Genomic DNA, 19,688 nt, shown 5'->3' on the forward strand with positions numbered 1-19,688 from the left:
TCTTGTGTCTAGTTGTTCTGGTGTGCAGTGCTCTATAGTGTCCTTTTGAGGGTAGGAGTTGAAACAGTTTATGTCCTGGATGCGAGGGGTCTGCAAATATTTTCACGGCCCTCTTCTTGATTCGTGCAGTATACAGGTCCTCAATGGAAGGCAGGTTGGTAGCAATTATTTTTTCTGCAGTTCTAATGATCCTCTGAAGTCTGTGTTTTTCTTGTTGGGTTGCTCTTCTTCTTCATCATCCTGGTTGCTCTTCTCTGCACACTTTCTAGAATCTCAACCTCTTTTTTATAGGGTGGGGACCAAAACTGGATGCAGGATTCCAAGTGTGGCATTACTAAGGCTTTACAGAGTGGTACTAATATCTCCCTTGATCTTGACTGTATCTCTCTCTTAATGCAATTTAGGATTGCATTGGCTTTTTTGGCTGCCGCCACATAATGCTGGCTCATATTTAGCTGGTTGTCCAGTAAGACTCCAGGATCCCTCTCACAGTCACTGCTATTGAACCTGGTTTCACCCATCCTGTATGTGTCCTTTTGGTTTTTTCTTGCCTAAGTGTAAGACTTGACTTTTCTCTATATTGAATTTCATTTTGTTAGATAGGGCCCAGTCTTTAAGTCTGCCAAGATCCATCTGGATCTTGAGCCTATCTTCTAGGGTGTTAGCTATTCCTGCCAGCTTAGTATCATCTGCAGATTTGGTGATTCCCCTTCTAGTCCCTCATCTAAGTCATCTCATTTAAGTCATTTATGAAGATATTGAAGAGTTTTCTTCTGATTTCTTAAAATCACTTTTGCCTCCTAAATTCCCTGAAGCTTCTTTAGTTAAGAATTTTTCTCTCCTGATAGTAGGGGAAAGGCAAAGTATGAATTTGCAGTTTGCAGGGAGGTGGAGGAGGAGGAGGAGGCTGTGGGGTCCTTGGTGCTCCCTGAGCTTGGCTGTTTTCTTGCAGACGTCTCATGACCCAACTAGGTAACATCATCAGTGCTGGAAGGGAGAGGGGCTTGCTGTCTGTTTATATACCAGTTGCTTGCCCTTTAAGTCTGTTGTTTTGTCCTTGGTAATTCCTTGACAGGGCAAACCATTAGTATATAAACAGAGAGCAGACACCCCTTACTTCTGGGTCTGATGGCATTCCCTACTTGGGTAATAAAACGTCCGCAAACAAACAGAAGCTCAAAGACCCCAGTCCTCCTCCTCCTCTCCCTCCTCCCAGCCCACTTCCTTCTATCACTAGTTGGGTCATGAAACATCTGCTAGAAAACCATCAAGCTCAGAAAGCATCAAGGATCCCACCGTCTTTTTCCTTTTCTTTCCTCCTCCTCCTCCTCCTCACACTCCACTTCCTTTTAGCACTGATGACATTAAATAGTTTGGTCGCGAAACGTCTGCAAGAAAACCCACCCAACCGAGAGAGCACTAAGCACCCCACAAATAACACCTGTTCAGCTTTTAGTCCCCCCCCCCCACCATATAACCTTAGTAGGAGCCCCTTCCCCTTATCCGATATCGCCTGGAACATTTTTGCTGCATCGCCAGGGGTGAGTCGGTGTCACCGAGGTAGGAAACTGCTCAGCCCATCAGGTTGTGTCACACCGTTGCTGTCCAGGCAGCTCTGGTGTGTGGCTGTGCCATGTTCACCAGAAAATATGGCTGCTTCCCCCCCCCCTGCCCCCCAAACATACACTCTTCCTGCAAAGCCCTGGGTTTTTTTTTTCCAGGGCTTGGAAGGAAGAGGTGTGGCTCTTTGCAATCTGTGTGTGTGTGTGTGTGTGTGTGTTGAGTGATTTATACCTCTTTGTGCAGCAATCCAATTTGGAGATTTAACTAATCATGGGTGTGTGAACCAACCAATCCTTTTGCAAAATATGGGTTTTCCCCCTCTGGGAGCCGGGGAGGAAATACTTGGGGCGGGGTGGGTGGGTGGGGTGTTGTTAAACCTGGCAGGAAGATGCCTCGCTTAACGACACGAGGAGGTGGTGGACGACGGCAACCGAGATGGCAGGGTATGTATTTTGCAGATAGTCCTCGACTTACGACCAGAGTTAAGCCCCAACATTCCTGTGCGTAAGCGGGACGTTTTATAAATGGGTTTCGCCCCACTCTACGACCTTTCTTGCCACGGTTGCTAAGCGAATGCCGGCACTTGTTAAGTTGCTAATACGGTCATTAAGCGAATCTGGCCTCCCCATTTGACTTTTGCTGGTCAGAAGGTCGCAAAAGGGGATCGTGTGACACCCCTCCCCCCCCAGGACGCCGCAACCGTCATAAATATGAGTCGGTTGGTAGGCGTCTGAATTTTGATCACGAGGATGTGGCAGTGGTCGTAAGTGTGAAAAATGGTCCCAAGTCGCTTTTTCCAACTCCGAACGGTCACTGTTGTAAGTCGAGGACCGCCTGTGTTTAGTGATCATTTGAAGTTACAATGGCACTGAAAAAAAGTGACTTTTGTGACCGTTTTTCACACTTACGACCGTTGCAACATCCCCAGGGTCACGTGATCAAAATTCATACGCTCAGCAACTGACTCGTATTTATGACGTTCGCAGTGTCCCAGGGTCACGTGGTCCCCTTTTGCGACCTTCTGGCAAGCAAAATCGAGGGGGAGCCCAGATTCACTTAATGACCGTGTTCCTAACTTAACAACCGCGGTGATCCACTTAACAGCTGTGCCAAGAGGAGTCATAAAATGGGGGCAAACCCCAAAACGCCTGTCTGTCTGGCTTAGCAACAGAGATTTTGGGCTCCATTGCGGTCGTAGGTCGAGGACTTCTGTAGATGCAGTCTAAGGGCAGGGGGCATTTGGGAGTGATGCAGATGAGAGGGCCAGCATTCCTGATCAAATTTGTGATTCCGTCTCTGCTGGCAGTATCTCGCACCTGGGTCCAGCTCTGGAGCGATTGGCCGTTGCATAAGATCAATCCATCCGAATAGAACTGGAAGGGATCCTTGGAGGTCTTCTAGTCCAGCCCCTTGCTCAAGCAGGAAGCCTTAAATCGTTTCAGACAAATGGCTGTCCAGTCTCCTCTTAAAACCCTTCAGCGATGGAGCTCCCACAACATCTGGTGGCAAGGTGTTCCGCTGGTCGATTGTCCTGACTGTTAGGAAGTTTCTCCTTAATTCCAGGTTGCTTCTCACCTGGATTAGTTATACATGAATATAAAGTTATATACAAATATAAAATATTAGTTGTACACAAATTAAAAAAAAAAATACAAAACAACAGCAAGGAGCAAAACCCGGGGCTGGAAATCCTTCCGATTTTACTCCCTCTGCATGCATGTGCGCACACACACCCAAACAGGCACAAATACACACACACACACACACACACACACACACACAAACAGCCCTCCCTCTCCAGAATTTGATTTATGCAACTAGAGTAGAAGCTGAAGGTTTCCTGGCATGTAATCCAGGTAGATGGATTGGGCCGAGGTGGGGAGGAGGAGGAGGAGGAGGAGGAGGAAGAAGGGGGGGGGTCCGGGCTGTAGGTGGTGGTGGTGGGGGACATGAAGCTACTTGCACAACTATGTACCAAGACAAGACCAGAGGCGCTGAGCGCTTGGAAGCCGTGCGGGGCTCCGTTGGGACTTGCCTTGCCCGGTTAGCCCGCAGGGGCGGTGAGGAAAGGGGGAAAGGGGGGGGGGAGGACAATGAAGGCTGACGTGGCCCATCCTCTGGGCTTAAGAAGTGGGGGGGAGGAAACAGGGTGGGGGGACTTGAGGAAGAGTTAATGTCTTTGAAGTCTCCAGGGAAAAATTTACGGGCTGGAAGAGGAGGTCCTGCGGGTAAGTGCATGGGAAGAAGCTGGGGGGCGGGGGGAGGCGTTGCAGGTGGTGGGCCTGGCGGCCGTTGCAAGCTGGGGTTTTAGGCTGGGTTTTGCTCCCAAGGGGGCTCCCTCAAGGCTTGGCACCAGAAGTCTCTAGAAGGGGTAGACTTGGCCGTCAAGAATGCCCTCCCTCAACGGTTGGCACGCTGGGTGAAACGCAGGTCCTGTGGGGGGACGCTTGGTGCTCTTTGAACAGGGTGGTTTTCCTGCAGACTAGTCTTGTTACCAGACTAGGTTACATCATCAGTGCTAGAAGGGAAATAGGGTTTGTGGAGGGGAAGAGGAGGAGGAGGAGGATGACAATTGTGAGGTCTTTGGTGCTCACTGAGCTTGAGGAGTATTCTTGCAGACCCTTCATTAACCAAACTAGGTAATTGTGCAAACCCTCCCTCTCTTCTAGCATTGATGATGTTGCCTAGTTGGGTCATGAAACGTCTGCAAGGAAACCACCCAGCTCAAAGAGTACCAAGGATCCCACCGTTCAACCCTGAGCTACAGATACTCTCTTTTATCAAAAACAAGTCCTTCCAAGCATAAATTAGTTGCAGCGTGTAGCTTTCCTCCCAGGGTGGACTCCTGGGTCCCCCACAAGCCGGTCTAGGGTGAAATGCTCCCGGTTCGGACCGGATCGCCCGATCCAGTAGCGATGGCGGCGGGTGGTTCAGAGAACCGGTAGCAAAAATCCCTGCCCTCCCCCTTCTGCCCCAGCTGAGCCGCGCGATCATCAGAGGTTTTTTTCTTTTTCCAACTTTTAAAAGCATTTTTCTTCGGCCCAAAAAATGCTTTTAAAAGTAAAAAAAAAAAGCCTCTGATGATTGCGCGTCTCAGCTGGAATCGTCAGAACCCTTTAAAAGCTTTTTTCCCTCTGGCGATCCCAGCTGAGTTGCCTGATCGTCAGAGGCTTTTAAAAGCATTTTTTTACTACCTCTTCGGCCGAAGAGGTTGTAGAAAAAATGCTTTTAAAAGTAAAAAAAAAAAAAGTTGGCCACGCCCAACCAGTCACATTAATCCCGCCTTACCAAGCCACGCCCACAGAACCGGTAGTAACAAATTTTACATTTCACCCCTGTTGTCCACCCATCCTTGACCACTTGAAGACTTGTGGACTTCAACTCCCAGCATTGCAGAGAATTAAATTAAGACAGAGAGATTGCAGAGGAAGGGATTACAAGAGAGTAAGCAAAGCTGGCTGGGGAATTCTGGGAGTTGAAGTCCACAGGTCTTCAAGTAGCCAAGGGTCGAGACCTCCGATTCTGGGAAGGCAGCTGGGGAAGGTTGCAGCACAAGGCGGGTTAAGAGCCGGAAACCACCCACCTCGGCCCTTCACACCTGGAGATGTTTGCTGGCACCCAGGTGACCTCCGCGAAGGTTGCTTGGCTTCCTTTGACCTATTTGGGTGCCTTTTCAAATTCTCCCTGCCCGTTTCAGACACGGGAGGTGGGTGGGGGATTTCCTGGGCCCCGAGAATCCAGAAATTTTTGCCTCTGGAATTCAATTATGCAATCTCACCTCAACCTCGAATTGAATGGAAGGACGGCTTGGCCCTCTCTTTTTTATTTGTGGAACAAAATTAATCCCTCACGGTACGATTTCCTGTTTACTTGGCAGTAAATCCTTATTTTTCTTTTTTTCAGTAGCAGCTTGCAAAAGAAAGAAATGATTTTTAATCGTTAAAACCTCCCGTTAATAAGGGATATGTTAATATGGATTTGCAGGGGTCTCCGCCAGCTTCAGAACAGAACAGAATAACAGAGTGGGAAGGGACCTTGGAGGTCTTCTAGTCCAACCCCCCGCTCAAGCAGGAGACCCTATCATTCTCAACAAATGGCTGTCTTCTTAAAAACCTCCAGTGATGAAGCACCCATAACTTCTGGTGGCAAGTCGTTCCACTGGTTAATTGTTCTCACTGTTAGGAAAATTCTCCCGAGTTCTAGGTTGCATCTCTTTAGCTCTACCCAGAGATCCCCTTGCTGGAAGATCTACCTCCGTCAGCACCATGGCTGAGTTTCACCACACTCTGACACTCCTGATTGTATTTTCGATCGAACAGAATAGAGCTGGAAGGGACCTCGGAGGTCTTCTAGTCCAACCCCCTGCTCAAGCAAGAGACCCTATACCATTTCAGACAAGTGGCTCTTTAAAAACCTTTTAAAAAAAGAAAGAAGGAAGGAAAGAATTTAGGGAGAGGGAAAGAAAGAGTGAGAGAGAGGAAGAAAGGGAAGAAGGAATGGCAGAGTTGGAAGGGACCTTGAAGGTTAGGGACTCTAACCCTAGACATCAATTGTGTTGTAAATGTTGTACCTTGATGAATGTATCTTTCTTTTATGTACTCTGAGAGCATCTGCACCAAGACAAATTCCTTGTGTGTCCAATCACACTTGGCCAATAAAAATTCTATTCTATTCTATTCTAGACCAGTGATGGATAACCTGAGGGTAGAACAAGAAGCAATGGGTGGAAACTAATCAAGGAGAGAAGCAACCTAGAACTAAGGAGAAATTTCCTGACAGTTAGAACAATTACTCAGTGGAACAACTTGCCACCAGAAGTTGAGAATGCTCTAACACTGGAAGTTTTTAAGAAGCGAATGGACAACCATTTGTCTGAAGTGGTACAGGGTTTCCTGCCTGGGCAGGGGGTTGGACTAGAAGACCTCCAAGGTCCCTTCCAACTCTGATGTTATTATTATTATAACCTTTTTCTCGTTTATGTTGAAAGCACGTGAACAATGCGTACCGGCACCCATAATGCAATGTGCATCCCCTGCAGATGCCCGCTCCCACCGCCCCCTCCATGCTCCCCGTGCATATGCGCAGGGCCCCCCCCTGCCCCCAGTTTAGGGCTTAGTAGGCCTACCTGCAGCCTCCTGTGCCCAAAAACAGGCTGTGGGGGGGTGCTGCACCCCCTGTGCTCCGCCCCACCCCCTGTGCATGTGTGTGTGACCCCCACCCTCCACACATATGCACAACCCCCCCTGTGCATAAACACATGTCTCCCGCATATGCCCAGCCCCCCCCCCCACGCATCTCAAAAATCAGCTGGCCGAAGGGAGCTGATTTTTTCATAGCGTGGAAAAGTTTTAAATCAGGAACTTCCTGTCTGCGTTTAGGCAGCCTATTTAACCTGGTTAATCAATTGTCCCACATTCGGGGCTTGTACAAGACATGGGCTACGAGAAGACGACCCAGAATGTGGGACAATTAATTAACCAGGTTAAAGATGCAGACAGGAAGATGTCGAACCTGGCTCTGAAGGTTCTTTGATGTTGGAGATGCTTGGCATCTGGAAAGCAGGTTTGAGCTGAACTAGCGGTTGTGTGAAGCCAACCTTGCACCTTTAACTAAGTTATTGGGTGGGATGTGCTCTTGTGTGTTTTGAACACACACACACACACTCCTGGGAGAAACTTATATAAGACTCCGTTATTAACAATTAACTGGTAAGTTATGACCATCATCTATTAGCAGGTCACTATGTGAGCATACATCATTTTAGATGGTGTTTTTTTGCAGCAGTCACTAAGTGAACCCATTCTTTGTTATGGCACATTTTTTTTTTGCTGGAAACTGGAAGTGCAGTTAGTCTTCAACTTATAACACTTCCTTTAGTGACCGTTCAAAGATACAACGTCACTGAAATAAAGGGACTTATGACCGTTTTTCACACTTACGACCGTTGGTCACGTGATCCAAATTTAGAGGCTTGGCCGCTGGTTCATACTTACGACCGTTGCTGGGTCACGTGATCCCCTTTTCCGACCTTCCGAAGAGCAAAGTCAACGGGGAAGCCAGATTCGCTTAAGAGCCGTGGCGAAAAAGGTCGCAAAACAGGACAAAGCTCCCTTGAACAAATCTCTCACTTAACAACAGAAATGTCAGTCTCCATTACGATCGTAAATCGAGGACTGCCTGTAATTGCTGATTTTCGACAAAACCCAGGAAACTGTGGTCGTGGGATAGCAGGCTGATGCAAACGGACGTAAATGGAGATCAGGTGTTGAATGCTCGAAATTCAGCAATGTGACCATGGGGGGATGGGGCTGCCGGTCAGAACTTCGAATCCCGGATGTAAGTAGGCTTTTTGCCCTCCATTGTAACTTGGAACAGGAACTCCTCGACTTATGACCGTAAATAAGCCCAAAATTTCCAATTGCTAAACAAGACAGGTGATAAGTGAGTTTTGCCCCATTTTGCAACCGTCTTGCCACGGTTGTTAAGTGAAGCAGTGCAGTTGTTAAGCGAGGAACACGGTGGTTAAGCGAACCTGGCTTCCCCATTGCTCGTCTGAAGGTCGCAAAAGGGGGATCGTGTGACCCCGTCATAAGTATGAATCGGTTGCCACGTCTCTGAAGTTTCATCACGTGACTGCAGAGACGCTGCAATGGTCGTAAGTGTGAAAAACGGTCCTAAGTCACTCCCTTGAGGGCCGTTGTAACTTGGAATGGTCACTAAACAAACCGTTGTAATTCAAGAACTAGCTGTATACATTTGTGGCTTTCGGAATGAGGTGTCGCAGTGCAGATATTGGATCCAGGAGTGAGCCATCAGGGGGCTTCAGATGGGAAGTGGGGGGGGGTCCCCCTCCGGTTGTGTTGTATTGCACTTGACTCACAATTCTTTCTTTTTTTTTTTGAATAAAGTTTTTATTTTTATTTTTTAAAGACATACAAACATAAAAGCATCATCCATTCAAATTCCAAATACAATGTGTCGGTGCGTGTGTGTTACATTTTGTGCAAACAAGAATTACCTATCATTAATTTGTTTGTTCCTCCATTTTATCATCAAATTATCATCAAATATTTTAATTAGTCAACCTTTAATAATCCTTCAAGAACAATATTTTTTCTTATTACCCTATTTTGTCCATCATTTTAAAAGAGTTATATCTTTCAATAATTTTAGCATGTTAAAGATTACACATTTCTTTTTCATAATTTCCTTTCTAACCATTGATAAAACAAGTCCCATACTTTATAACATAGTTTATCTTCCTGTTCTCTACTTTCAAACGTCAACTTACTCATTTCTGCACAATCCATAATTTTCTTCATAATTTCATCCTGCAATGGCGATTTCTCATTTTTCCAATTCCTTGCAAATACAATTCTGGCTGCTGTAATTACATTTACCATCAAATATCACCCTTTTCATTCAGCAGGTCATTTATATGGAACGACTTGCCTGCAGAAGTTGTGAATGCTCCAACATTGGAAATTTTTAAGAAAATGTTGGATAACCATCTGACTGAGATGATGTAGGGTTTCCTGCCTAGGCAGGGGGTTGGACTAGAAGGCCTCCAAGGTCCCTTCCAACTCTGTTGGTATGTTATGTTATATCTAACAATTTGTTCCTTTCTGAATATTAATGAATATGAGAATGCCTCAATCGTTGATACCCGAAGTGGAATTTTTTAAATAGTGTTGACCCACAATTCTTGAATGGGACTCGCTCGGAGCGTGCTGCCAGCTGTGCAGAAGGCTGACTGGACCTGGTTGTGTTGTGTTGTGTTGTGTTGTGTTGTGTTGCATGGGACTTGAATGGGACTGGCTTTGCAGCAGATTAAACAAAGACCGTCTGTGGTCAGTTCGGTGTGTGAACGGTTCCGGGACAAGCCAATAACTGAGATCAGAGGATAAAGATTTGCGTCTTGGCCCGTGGATGACCTTCCGCGGTGCCTAGTTTTCTGACTCCAAAGCACAACGTCATTCGGGTGGATGGACGGGCTCCCCAGCCTCCTCCCTCACCGGGGCTCCTCCTGGTTGTATCCGCACAACCCTCCAAAGCTGGAAAATACTCGGTTTAGATTGGCACAGGGTGGCGGAGCTCCAGGGAGGATGGGTGAACCATTCCTGGCACGTAACCAAGGATTAACTGAGAATACAATTCTTGTCTGGAGATCTGCTTGGGGGCGGTGGGTACAAGGGGGCCGGGGAGGTCCTGGACCTGGATTAAAACAGATCGTGGGTGCAGGAGGGGGTCTCCAACCATGGCAACTTTTAAGCCTGGCAGCAAAGCTGGCTGGGGGATTCTGGGAGTTGAACTCCACCAGGCTTAAAAGTTGCCAAGGTTGGAGACCCCTGCACTAAAGCCTCTTTTGATGTCCTCTAGTAGAAGAGAATAGTTGTAGCTCAGGGTTGAAATGAAGGGTCCTTGGCACTTTCTGAACTGGGTGGCTTTCTTGTAGACGTTTCATGACCCGACTAGGGAACATCATCAGTGGTAGAAAGGATTGGAACACAAGGAGAAGGAAGGGGAGGAGGAGGAGGAGGAGGAGGAGGAGGAAGACTGTGGGGTCATTGGTGGTCTCTAAGCTTGATAGTTTTCTTGCAGACATTTCATGACCCAACTAGGGAACAGTATCAGTGCTAAAAAGGAAGGGGGTTTCCAGAGAGAAGGAGGAAAAGGGAAAGAGAATGGGAGGAGGAGGAGGAGGAGGACTGGGTTCCTTGGTTTTCTCTGAGATCAGTTGTTTTCTTGCAGACATTTCATGGCCCAACTAGGGAATATTATCAGTGCTAGAAAGGAGAGGAGTAAGAGTAGGAGAGAGCAGGAGAAGAAAAAGGGGAAGGTGGAGGAAGAAAAGAAAGAGGAGAAGGAGGAGGTGGAGGAAGAGAAGGAGGAGGAGGAGGACGACCATGGGGGTCCTTGGTGTTCTCTGAGCTTGGTGGTTTTCTTGCAGACGTTTCACGACCCAACTCGGGAACATCATCAGTGCAAGCCCCATTCCCTTCTAACACTGATGTCGTTCCCGAGTTGGGTCATGAAACGTCTGCAAGAAAACCACCCAGATCAGAGACCCCACAGTTTGTTTCTGGTCCATAATTTTCTCCAGTTCTACTCAGAGTAACAAAGAGCCTCAATACAATCCAGCAGCAACTCTCAAAGTACCCAACCCAGCCACAAAAAACCCTTCCAGGCAGATGCAATTTTGGGGATGGGGGAGAAGGTGGGGTGGGGACACTCAGTCTTACATATTGGAAAAAAAGAACCCAAATACTAAGTACATGCTTGATGGACATTATCTTACAGATGACCCCCACCCTGTTAAAGACTTTGGAGTTTTCATATCCAATGATCTAAGTGCCAAAGCCCACTGCAACTACATCGCAAAAAAGGCTCTAAGAATTGTAAACCTAGTTTTGCGTAGCTTCTTTTCCAAAAACTCTACACTACTAACCAGAGCATACAAAACATTTGCTAGACCTATTCTTGAATACAGCTCACCTGTCTGGAACCCATACCACATTTCTGACATTAATACAAATGAATGAGTACAGAAATATTTTACAAGAAGAGTTCTCCGCTCCTCTGTAAACAACAAAATACCTTATACCACCAGACTTGAAATCCTGGGATTAGAAAACTCTGCCGACTCCGACAAGACCTGAATTTAACTCATAGAATCATCTATTGCAGTGTCCTTCCCGTTAAAGACTACTTCAGCTTCAATCGCATTAATACAAGAGCAACCAATAGATTCAAACTTAATGTTAACCGCTTCAATCTTGATGGCAGAAAATATGACTTCTGCAACAGAGTTGTTAATGCTTGGAACACACTACCTGACTCGGTCTCTTCCCCAAATCCCCAAAGCTTTAACCAAAAACTATCTACTATTGACCTCACCCCGTTCCTAAGAGGTCTGTAAGGGGCGTGCATAAGAGCACATATGTGCCTACCGTTCCTGTCCTATTGTTTCCTTTCAATGTATGTGCTTGCATATAATGTTGTGACAAAATAAAAATAAAAAATGCGGCCCCTGCAAATTGCTGGCTTAAAGCCCCCTTCTGCCCCCTCCCTCCCCCGCTTTCCTGCCCTCCCTTGTCCCAAACCGAATCCGTGGCCCGTTTGCTGCCTCACACCGGATGCCTTTCCTGTCCACGGCTGCCTTCGGGCTTTGCCCCCCCCCCATCTCCCCTCCCCTCCCCTCCCCACATCTGTGGTGACTCGGATGCAGGCAACCCGCCCTCCCCCTCCCCAGGCCTGATGTCAGCATCTCTCGGCTGGGCGCCGCCCGGGGGAGGAATGTGCCGCACCCGGCACTCACCGGGTAATTAATCCCCGCAACTGACAGGTGGCAACAGGCGGCATGGGGTGGGCCTTGTGCGGGGAGGCTGGCTGGCGTGGGGCTGGCAGGACTGGGGGGAGAGCTGGGGCTTGGAAAAGGGGCTCCCGTGCTGACCCAGAGGGCGCTCGGCTGGCCCACTTGCAAGCAGGAGACCCCCAGAATTGGGGCGGGGGTTCCGTGCACGGGGATTTTTTGGTGGGTGCTTTGCACTTTTCGATTTATTGTGAACTGGGGGTGGGCTTTGAGCACCTGGTCACCCTTTGCAAATTAAATCCTTTGCCTGGCGTTCCAGGTGGTCCTTGACTCACGACTGCAGTGATAAGTCCTCAAGTTACGACCACAGTTGGGAGCAGAACTTCCGCGGCTCAGCGAGGCACTTCCAAAATGTGAAGTTGTTAGGTTGAGTTGCGCCGGGTTTTGTGCTCTTCCTTGCCACGGTTAAGCAAAATCACCTGCAGTTGTTAAACGAATCACTGGTCATAAAGCAAATCTGAACTTCCCCCGTGGAGTTTGCTTGGCTGGGAAAGTCACAAATGACGATCACGTCACACACACACATACACACACACACAGACCAAGATGCGGCAACCATCGTAAATACATGCCCGTTGGCAAGCCCCTCAATTTTCTCCCATGATTATTTTTTTTTCCATTTTATGCTTTTTATTGTTGTTTTTAATCTATATATATATAAAATACAAAGAGAAGTAGAAATGGGAAATGAGAAAAGGAAAACGTAAGGTTCAAGGGAAAAATGTGTTGACTTTTTAGCACCGTGCAAAATAAAAAATACTCCAGCCTCAACTTTTTGCTTTTTTTAGAATAGAATAGAATAGAATAGAATAGAATAGAATAGAAGGAGGAAAGAAGGAAGAATAGAATAGAATAGAATAGAATAGAATAGAATAGAATAGAATAGAATAGAATAGAAGGAGGAAAGAAGGAAGAATAGAATAGAATAGAATAGAATAGAATAGAATAGAATAGAATAGAATAGAATACATATAACTGAAATTATGAATGAAGTATCTATTAGGATAGATAGGATAGAATAGAATAGAATAGAATAGAATAGAATAGAATAGAATAGAATAGAATAGAATAGAATAGAATGAGGAAAGAAGGAAGAATAGAATAGAATAGAATAGAATAGAATAGAATAGAATACATATAACTGAAATTATGAATGAAGTATCTATTAGGATAGATAGGATAGAATAGAATAGAATAGAATAGAATAGAATAGAATAGAATAGAATAGAATGAGGAAAGAAGGAAGAATAGAATAGAATAGAATAGAATAGAATAGAATAGAATAGAATACATATAACTGAAATTATGAATGAAGTATCTATTAGGATAGATAGGATAGAATAGAATAGAATAGAATAGAATAGAATAGAATAGAATAGAATAGAATAGAATAGAATAGAATAGAATAGAATACATATAACTGAAATCATGAATGAAGTATCTATTAGAATAGACTAGACTAGAATAGAATAGAATAGAATAGGAGGAAAGAAGGAAGAATAGAATAGAATAGAATAGACTAGAATAGAATAGAAGGAGGAAAGAAGGAAGAATAGAATAGAATAGAATAGAATAGAATAGAATACATATAACTGAAATCATGAATGAAGTAGAATAGAATAGAATTAGAATAGAATAGAATAGAATAGAATAGAATAGAATAGAATAGAAGGAGGAAAGAAGGAAGAATAGAATAGAATAGAATAGAATAGAATAGAATAGAATAGAATAGAATACATATAACTGAAATCATGAATGAAGTATCAGAATAGAATAGGATAGAGTAGAGTAGAATTTTTTATTGGCCAAGTGTGATTGGACACACAAAGAAATAGCCTTGGTGCATATGCTCTCAGTGTACATAAAAGAAAAGATAAAAGAATGCAGGCAGTCCTCGCTTAGTGACTGCCTCGTTCAGCAATTGAATGCCCAATCCTTGCATTGATGACCCTCCCGGGTCTAGAAAGCCACAGGGAAAGCTGAAGTCAGATTATAAGCACGGTTGTGGTGTTACGTAGCAATCGCTCTACAACGAGCGTTGCCAGGTCTACCTGTGGTTGCTCCGTGTCCTATATCACCGGCCATTTCTACAATGGAATTTCTGTCTGATCCACAAAACCAAAGTCAAAAGTTTCATTTTTTTTATTTATCACAACGTCCAGAAAGATACTTTTAAATATATTCTCCCTCTTTGAATAAAACGATCCATTTAACGCAATTCTGCTTTGTCTTCCTCGCTATGGAAATAACATGTATTATTTCTATACCATACCGATTTCCTCCCAGGGTTCTGACGGCTGTAAGTGTGAGGAGTGGCCGTAATTCGCTTTTTCCCCCAGTGCTGTTGTACATTATATTGGATAACCATTTGTCTGAAGTGGGGAAGGGTTTCCTGCCTAAGCAGGGGGTTGGACTAGAAGACCTCCAGGGTCCCTTCCAACTCTGCTATTCTGTTTTCTGTTATTCGATCGCCAAGTGACCCTTTTTTCTTTTTTTGAGACGGGGTCTTATTTTTTTTTCTTTTTTCTTTTTGTCTTTCGGCTGCCTCTCCCTCCTGTCTTCTGCTTTTTAATCCCTGGAGTTGTGGGACGTGTGAGTTTTGCAAACTTTTTGTCAACAGGCTGTGCACAGACGGAGGGGAGGGACGGAGGAAGGGGTGGCTTGTTGAAGACGCAGCAGACAGGTGTGCAACAAGGCTGGTGGGGAGGGGGAGGCTTGCGACGTGCGCCCCGGATGGCTGTGGGACTCGCTGGGGGTGCCAAGAGGCGTAACGTAGCCCGTTTTTCTCTCTCTCTCTCTCTCTCTCTCTCTCACACACACACACACCCACCCACACACACCCACACACACACCCTAGCAGGTGTGCTTTTGGGAGGGGGGGGCTGCCTGGCAGGGGAATGGTGGCACGTGGGTCCCTTGTGGAGAATGCAAATAGCCACAGAGGCTGCAAAGAGATGCATTTGGGTGCACACAGCATTGATGGGCGGGGGGGGGGGGTCTGTATGTGCAAAACCCTGAATTGGCAAAGATCAGGATCCTTGGAGCCCCTTTTCCGAAGTACAGATTTTGAATAATGTTTGCAAGGGTTCCTGAGTTCTTCCTATTTTTAGGATGGTGTAGACGACTCAATTCGGAATAGGGCTGGAAGAGGGACCTTGGAGGTCTTCTAGTCCAACCCCCTGCTCAAGCAGGGAGACCCTGGCCTATAACACAGGGGTGAAGTTCAACAATTTTTCCCTACCAGGTCTGTGGGCGTGGCTTGGTGGGCGTGGCTTGTCAGAGTCATGTGACTGGATGGGCGTGGCCAACCGGTTTTTTTTACTTTTTTAAAGTATTTTTTAAACTAAAAAAAAGTTTTTAAAAAGTTCCGACGATCAGCTGTGCCCGCAATGGTTGGAACCTTTTTAAAAACTTTTTTAAAACATTTTTTTACTGCCAGTTTGGGCAATCCTGTAGCATTTTTTACTACCGGTTGGTGCAAACTGGCCCGAACAGGTAGCATTTCACCCCTGCCTAGACCATTTCAATCCAATCTCTTCTTAGAAACTTCCAGCGGTGGATCACCCACAGCATCTGGTGGCAAGCAGTTCCACTGGTTCATTCTCCTCACTGTTAGGACGTTTCTCTTTAATTCCAGGTTGCTTCTCTCCTTGATTAGTTTCCTCCCTCCCTCCTAGAATCATAGGACTGCAAGGGACCTCAGAGGTCCTATAGTCCAACCCCCTGCTCAGGCCGGAAACCTTATAACATTCCAAATAGCTGTCCAGTCTCTTCTTTAAAACCTCCAGTGTTGGAGCACCCACAACTTCTGGTGGCAAGCTGTTCCACCGGTTAATTGTCAGGAAATTTCTCCTTATTTCGAAGTTGCTTCTCTCCTTGATTAGTTTTCAGCCATTGTTTCATGTCCTGCCTTCGGGACCTCTGGAGAATAAGTGAACCCCGTCTTCTCCGGGGCAGCCCCACAAATAATAAATAAGTCCGTTTTTTCAAGGCCATTGTAACTTCAAATGGTCACTAAATAGAATAGAATAGAATAGAATAGAATTGTAACTTCAAATGGTCCATTGTACATTGTAACTTCATTGTATTGTAACTTCATTCCATTCATTGTAACTTCATTCCATTGTAACTTCAAATGGTCACTAAATGAATTCTTTGTAAGTGAAAAAGTGGTTGTATGTGCGAGGGCTGGTCGTAAATCAGGTTTTTCAGTGCCGTAAATTCGAATAGTTGTTAAGCAAAGCGTTATAAGTACGAGGACTATTTCTTCTCATCCAATAGCAGCTGTCCAGTGTTTTTTTTCCTTTTCGGAGACAAAACGAACCGTGCCTCATTTCTGCCCGTTTGAGCTCCCCAAATGCGACCCCCGTTGCCCACCGTGTGGGTCTTTATTCTGATAAATTAATTTTTTTCACCAGATCTTTATTTTTATTTTCTTTTAAAACAGCACATTTGTGGGGAGGGGGAAAAAAAACTCCAGTTTCCTCTTCACTCCGAATGTCGCCAGTTGTGTTATTTTTTTTTTTCTTCTTCTTCCCTCCTTTCTTCTTTTTCTTGGCCCCCCCCTCCCCTCCCCCCCCCCCCGCCCCGGCCTGGCACGTTCCTGTTTCCGCAGGCTGTGTAAACCCTTTGTGTCCATAAATCCATAGCCTGCGGGCACCGCACACACACACACACACAGGAGAGGGAGGTTGCACAATCTCACATTGTCGCACTTGAAAAAGAGGGCTTAAGACACTGGGAAGGAAGGCAGGGGGAGAAAAAACCTTGGGCCTTGGTGGGCAGCCGCACCCACAAACTCTGGGCAGGAAAAGAGTTTTGGGGTGCTGGGTTTTTCAGTGGGGGTCTGAATCGGGATGGTGCCAGGGGACTCTCCCAATTTTTTGGGGGGGCGACTTGAAAATTGCCTTGTCCCGGGGCTTGTGTTTTCCCAGCTGCTAGCGCCAGGCCCCTGCGTGCCACCTTCCCACCCCTGGGCACCTCCTGCCAAGGGATGCTATCTGGACAGGCTGCCCGGGGCGGAGTTGGCGCGTTCCTGCCAGCCCTTTTGTGCTCGGCCGGTCGGGGATTGGCATCTCTGAGCAAACAGACGCGGCGTTCTCTGAAAGGGCCAGCTGGCGCGAAAGGTGCCCACGCCTGCCCCATGGGTGCCGGGTGGGGGTGCAGGGCCAGGGGCTTTCCAAGGGCTTGGCATCCTCTGGCAGAGGGAGGGGGCATCCTAAGGCATGTTTGGGGCATTCCCCCCCCCCTTACTATGGGCAGTTTGGAAGCTGGCACGTGGCTAGGAAAGCCTTTGGAGTTGCAGTCCTGAGTAAAACTGCTGGTGGGTTTATTCTGCCTCCTCTTCCTCCTTTTCTTCTTCCTTCTGCCGCTCCATCCTTCTTCTCCATCTCCTCCTCCTATTTCGTCAGCTCCATCACTCCTACTCTTCTTCCTCCAGGACCATAAAGTCCCCTGCTCCTCCTCCTTCACCACAACCACCATTTCTCCTCCTCCTCTGTTTCCTTCCCTTCTTCCTTCTTGTTGTTCCTTCTCCTTTTCCACCTTCTCCTTCTCTTACTCCTTTTCCGTCTTCTCTTTTTCCTTTTTTTCTCCTCTACCTTCTCCTTTTCCTTCCTTCCTTCCTTCCTCCCTCCCTCCCTTGTTCCTATTTCCATCCCTACCTTCCTTTCTCCCTTCATCTTTCCCTTTCTTTCTTCTTTGTTCCTATTTCCTCCCTCCCTTTCTCCTTTCCTTCCCTTCCTTCTTTCCTCCCTTCCATCATTCCTTCCTCTTTCTTCTTCCATCTTTCCTTCTTTTCTCCGTCCCTCCCTCGTTCCTATTTCCATCTCCATCCCTCCGTCCCTCCCTCTCTTCCTATCTTTCTTCCTTCTTCCCTCCCTCCCTCCATATCATCTTCCTCCCTCCCCTTCCTTCCTTCTTTTCTTCCTTTCTTTTTTCCTCCCTCCCTCCCTCTCTTTCTTCTTCCCTTCCCTCCCTCCCTAGAATGGGTTTCCAATTGTCTAGCAACTTTTCCAGCTTCTCCGGGGAAGGAAATCCTAAATTTAACCTAAGGAATCAGACCTGGATTGTGAACCCCTGGGGTCCATTTCTGCCCTTCCCCCTCCTTGCAGAGGTTTGTGCCACTCTGGGTTCCGCTAAGCCCGTGTCTTTGCCACCCCCAAATTCCCACTCCCCATGATGCTTCCCAATCTGCTCCGGGCTGCAACGCAAGCAGAAGAATGCTCTCTTTATCTCCGGCTTTATTTGACTTTTAACAGGGTTTTATTGTCAACTGCCCAGCCGCCTTTGGCAGTTGGGCAATTTAAGTTTTTGGGGTTTTTTTTAAAATCCATAAATATCAGAAGCATTTGCAAAGCCCTATCCTGGAGGGAGACTTCCGCTGTGCACCCCCCCCCCCCCGCACCCCTCTGGTATGCAATAGACATGAATACGGATAGTCCTTGACTTACAACGATTCATTTAGTGACCGTTTGAAGTTACAATGCCACTGCAAAAAGTGACTTTTTCGCACTTATGACCTTTGCAGCATTCACCGGGGTCACGTGATCGGAATTGAAAGCACTTGGCAACTGACTCATATTTATGACGGTTGCCATGTCCCGGGGTCACGTGATCCCCTTTTGCAACCGTCCAAGAAGCAAAGTCAACGGGGAAGCCAAATTCACTTACTTAAGAACTGCAATGATTCACTTAACAACCGTGGCAAGAAAGGCCGTTAAAATGAGCCCAAACTCGCTTAACAAATGTCTCTCTTCACTAATGTCTTGCTTGGCGCGAGGAATTTGGGGCTCCCTTTTGGTCGTAAGTTGAGGACTACCTGTACCTTGGCACCTTGGGCATGGGTGCAAATTCTGCATCGTGTGAAAAAGTCTTGGGTGTGTGGGGAGCTCAGCTGCTCAGCCAGCCCTGAGATTTCACCCTGTTCATCACTCTCTTTTTTCCCTTTCTCTCATTCTCTCTCGGCACAGTACTCCACCGAACTGAAGAAACTCTACTGCCAGATCGCCAAGACCTGCCCCATCCAGATCAAGGTGATGACCCCTCCACCCCAGGGGGCTGTCATCCGAGCCATGCCGGTCTACAAGAAGGCTGAACACGTGACCGAAGTGGTCAAGCGGTGTCCGAATCACGAACTCAGCCGGGAATTCAACGAAGGTGAGTCTGAAGGAGGGAAGGATGGAGAAATTATGATGGTGGTGGTAGTAGAGGAGGAGGAAGAGAGGGAAAAGAAGAAGGTAGAGGAGAAGGAAATGGAAAAAGAGAAGAAAGAAAAAGAGTAAGAGAAGTAGGAAAAGGAGAAGCGGACGAGAAGGAAAAAGGAGAGGAAACGGAGGAGGAGGAGGAGGAATTGTGGTCACAAAGACTGGGCTATGAAAATTCAGGGATGGGAAGGGTTGGAGGTTTGCAATGTAGAACAACAGAATTGGAAAGGACCCTAGAGGTCTTCTAGTCATACCCCTGGCTCAAGCAGGAGACCTTATGCCACTTTGGACAAATGACTGTCCGGTCTCTTCTTTAAAAAACCTCCAGAGATTGCATTGATGACTTGGCAATGTCTTATGGAGATCTTGGCTTTTCCCCCCTTTAAATATTTTGCATAAGTGCCTCAAAGCAGAGAAGACCAACCTTGGCCACTTGAAGACTTGTAGCCTTCAATCCCAGAAATCCTCAGCAATGCCAGCACTTTTTGACATGTATCCCCCATTGCTTACTCTCTTCTAATCCCTTTCTCTGCAATCTCTCCTCTCTA

General features: G+C 46.5%; 1 protein-coding gene across 3 annotated transcripts in view; it reads left to right on the forward strand.

The window, feature by feature from the left end:
• TP63 (tumor protein p63) overlaps positions 1-19,688 on the forward strand; it is a 120,464-nt gene that overhangs the window by 67,085 nt on the left and 33,691 nt on the right. For all 3 annotated transcript variants that reach the window (XM_058188933.1, XM_058188934.1, XM_058188935.1), the window contains exon 3: positions 18,907-19,093. In XM_058188933.1, the coding sequence (XP_058044916.1) occupies positions 18,907-19,093 (187 nt within the window). The remainder of the gene's footprint in view (positions 1-18,906; positions 19,094-19,688) is intronic.

Source organism: Ahaetulla prasina, chromosome 6 (assembly GCF_028640845.1).
Source record: "Ahaetulla prasina isolate Xishuangbanna chromosome 6, ASM2864084v1, whole genome shotgun sequence".
NCBI lineage: Eukaryota > Metazoa > Chordata > Lepidosauria > Squamata > Colubridae > Ahaetulla > Ahaetulla prasina.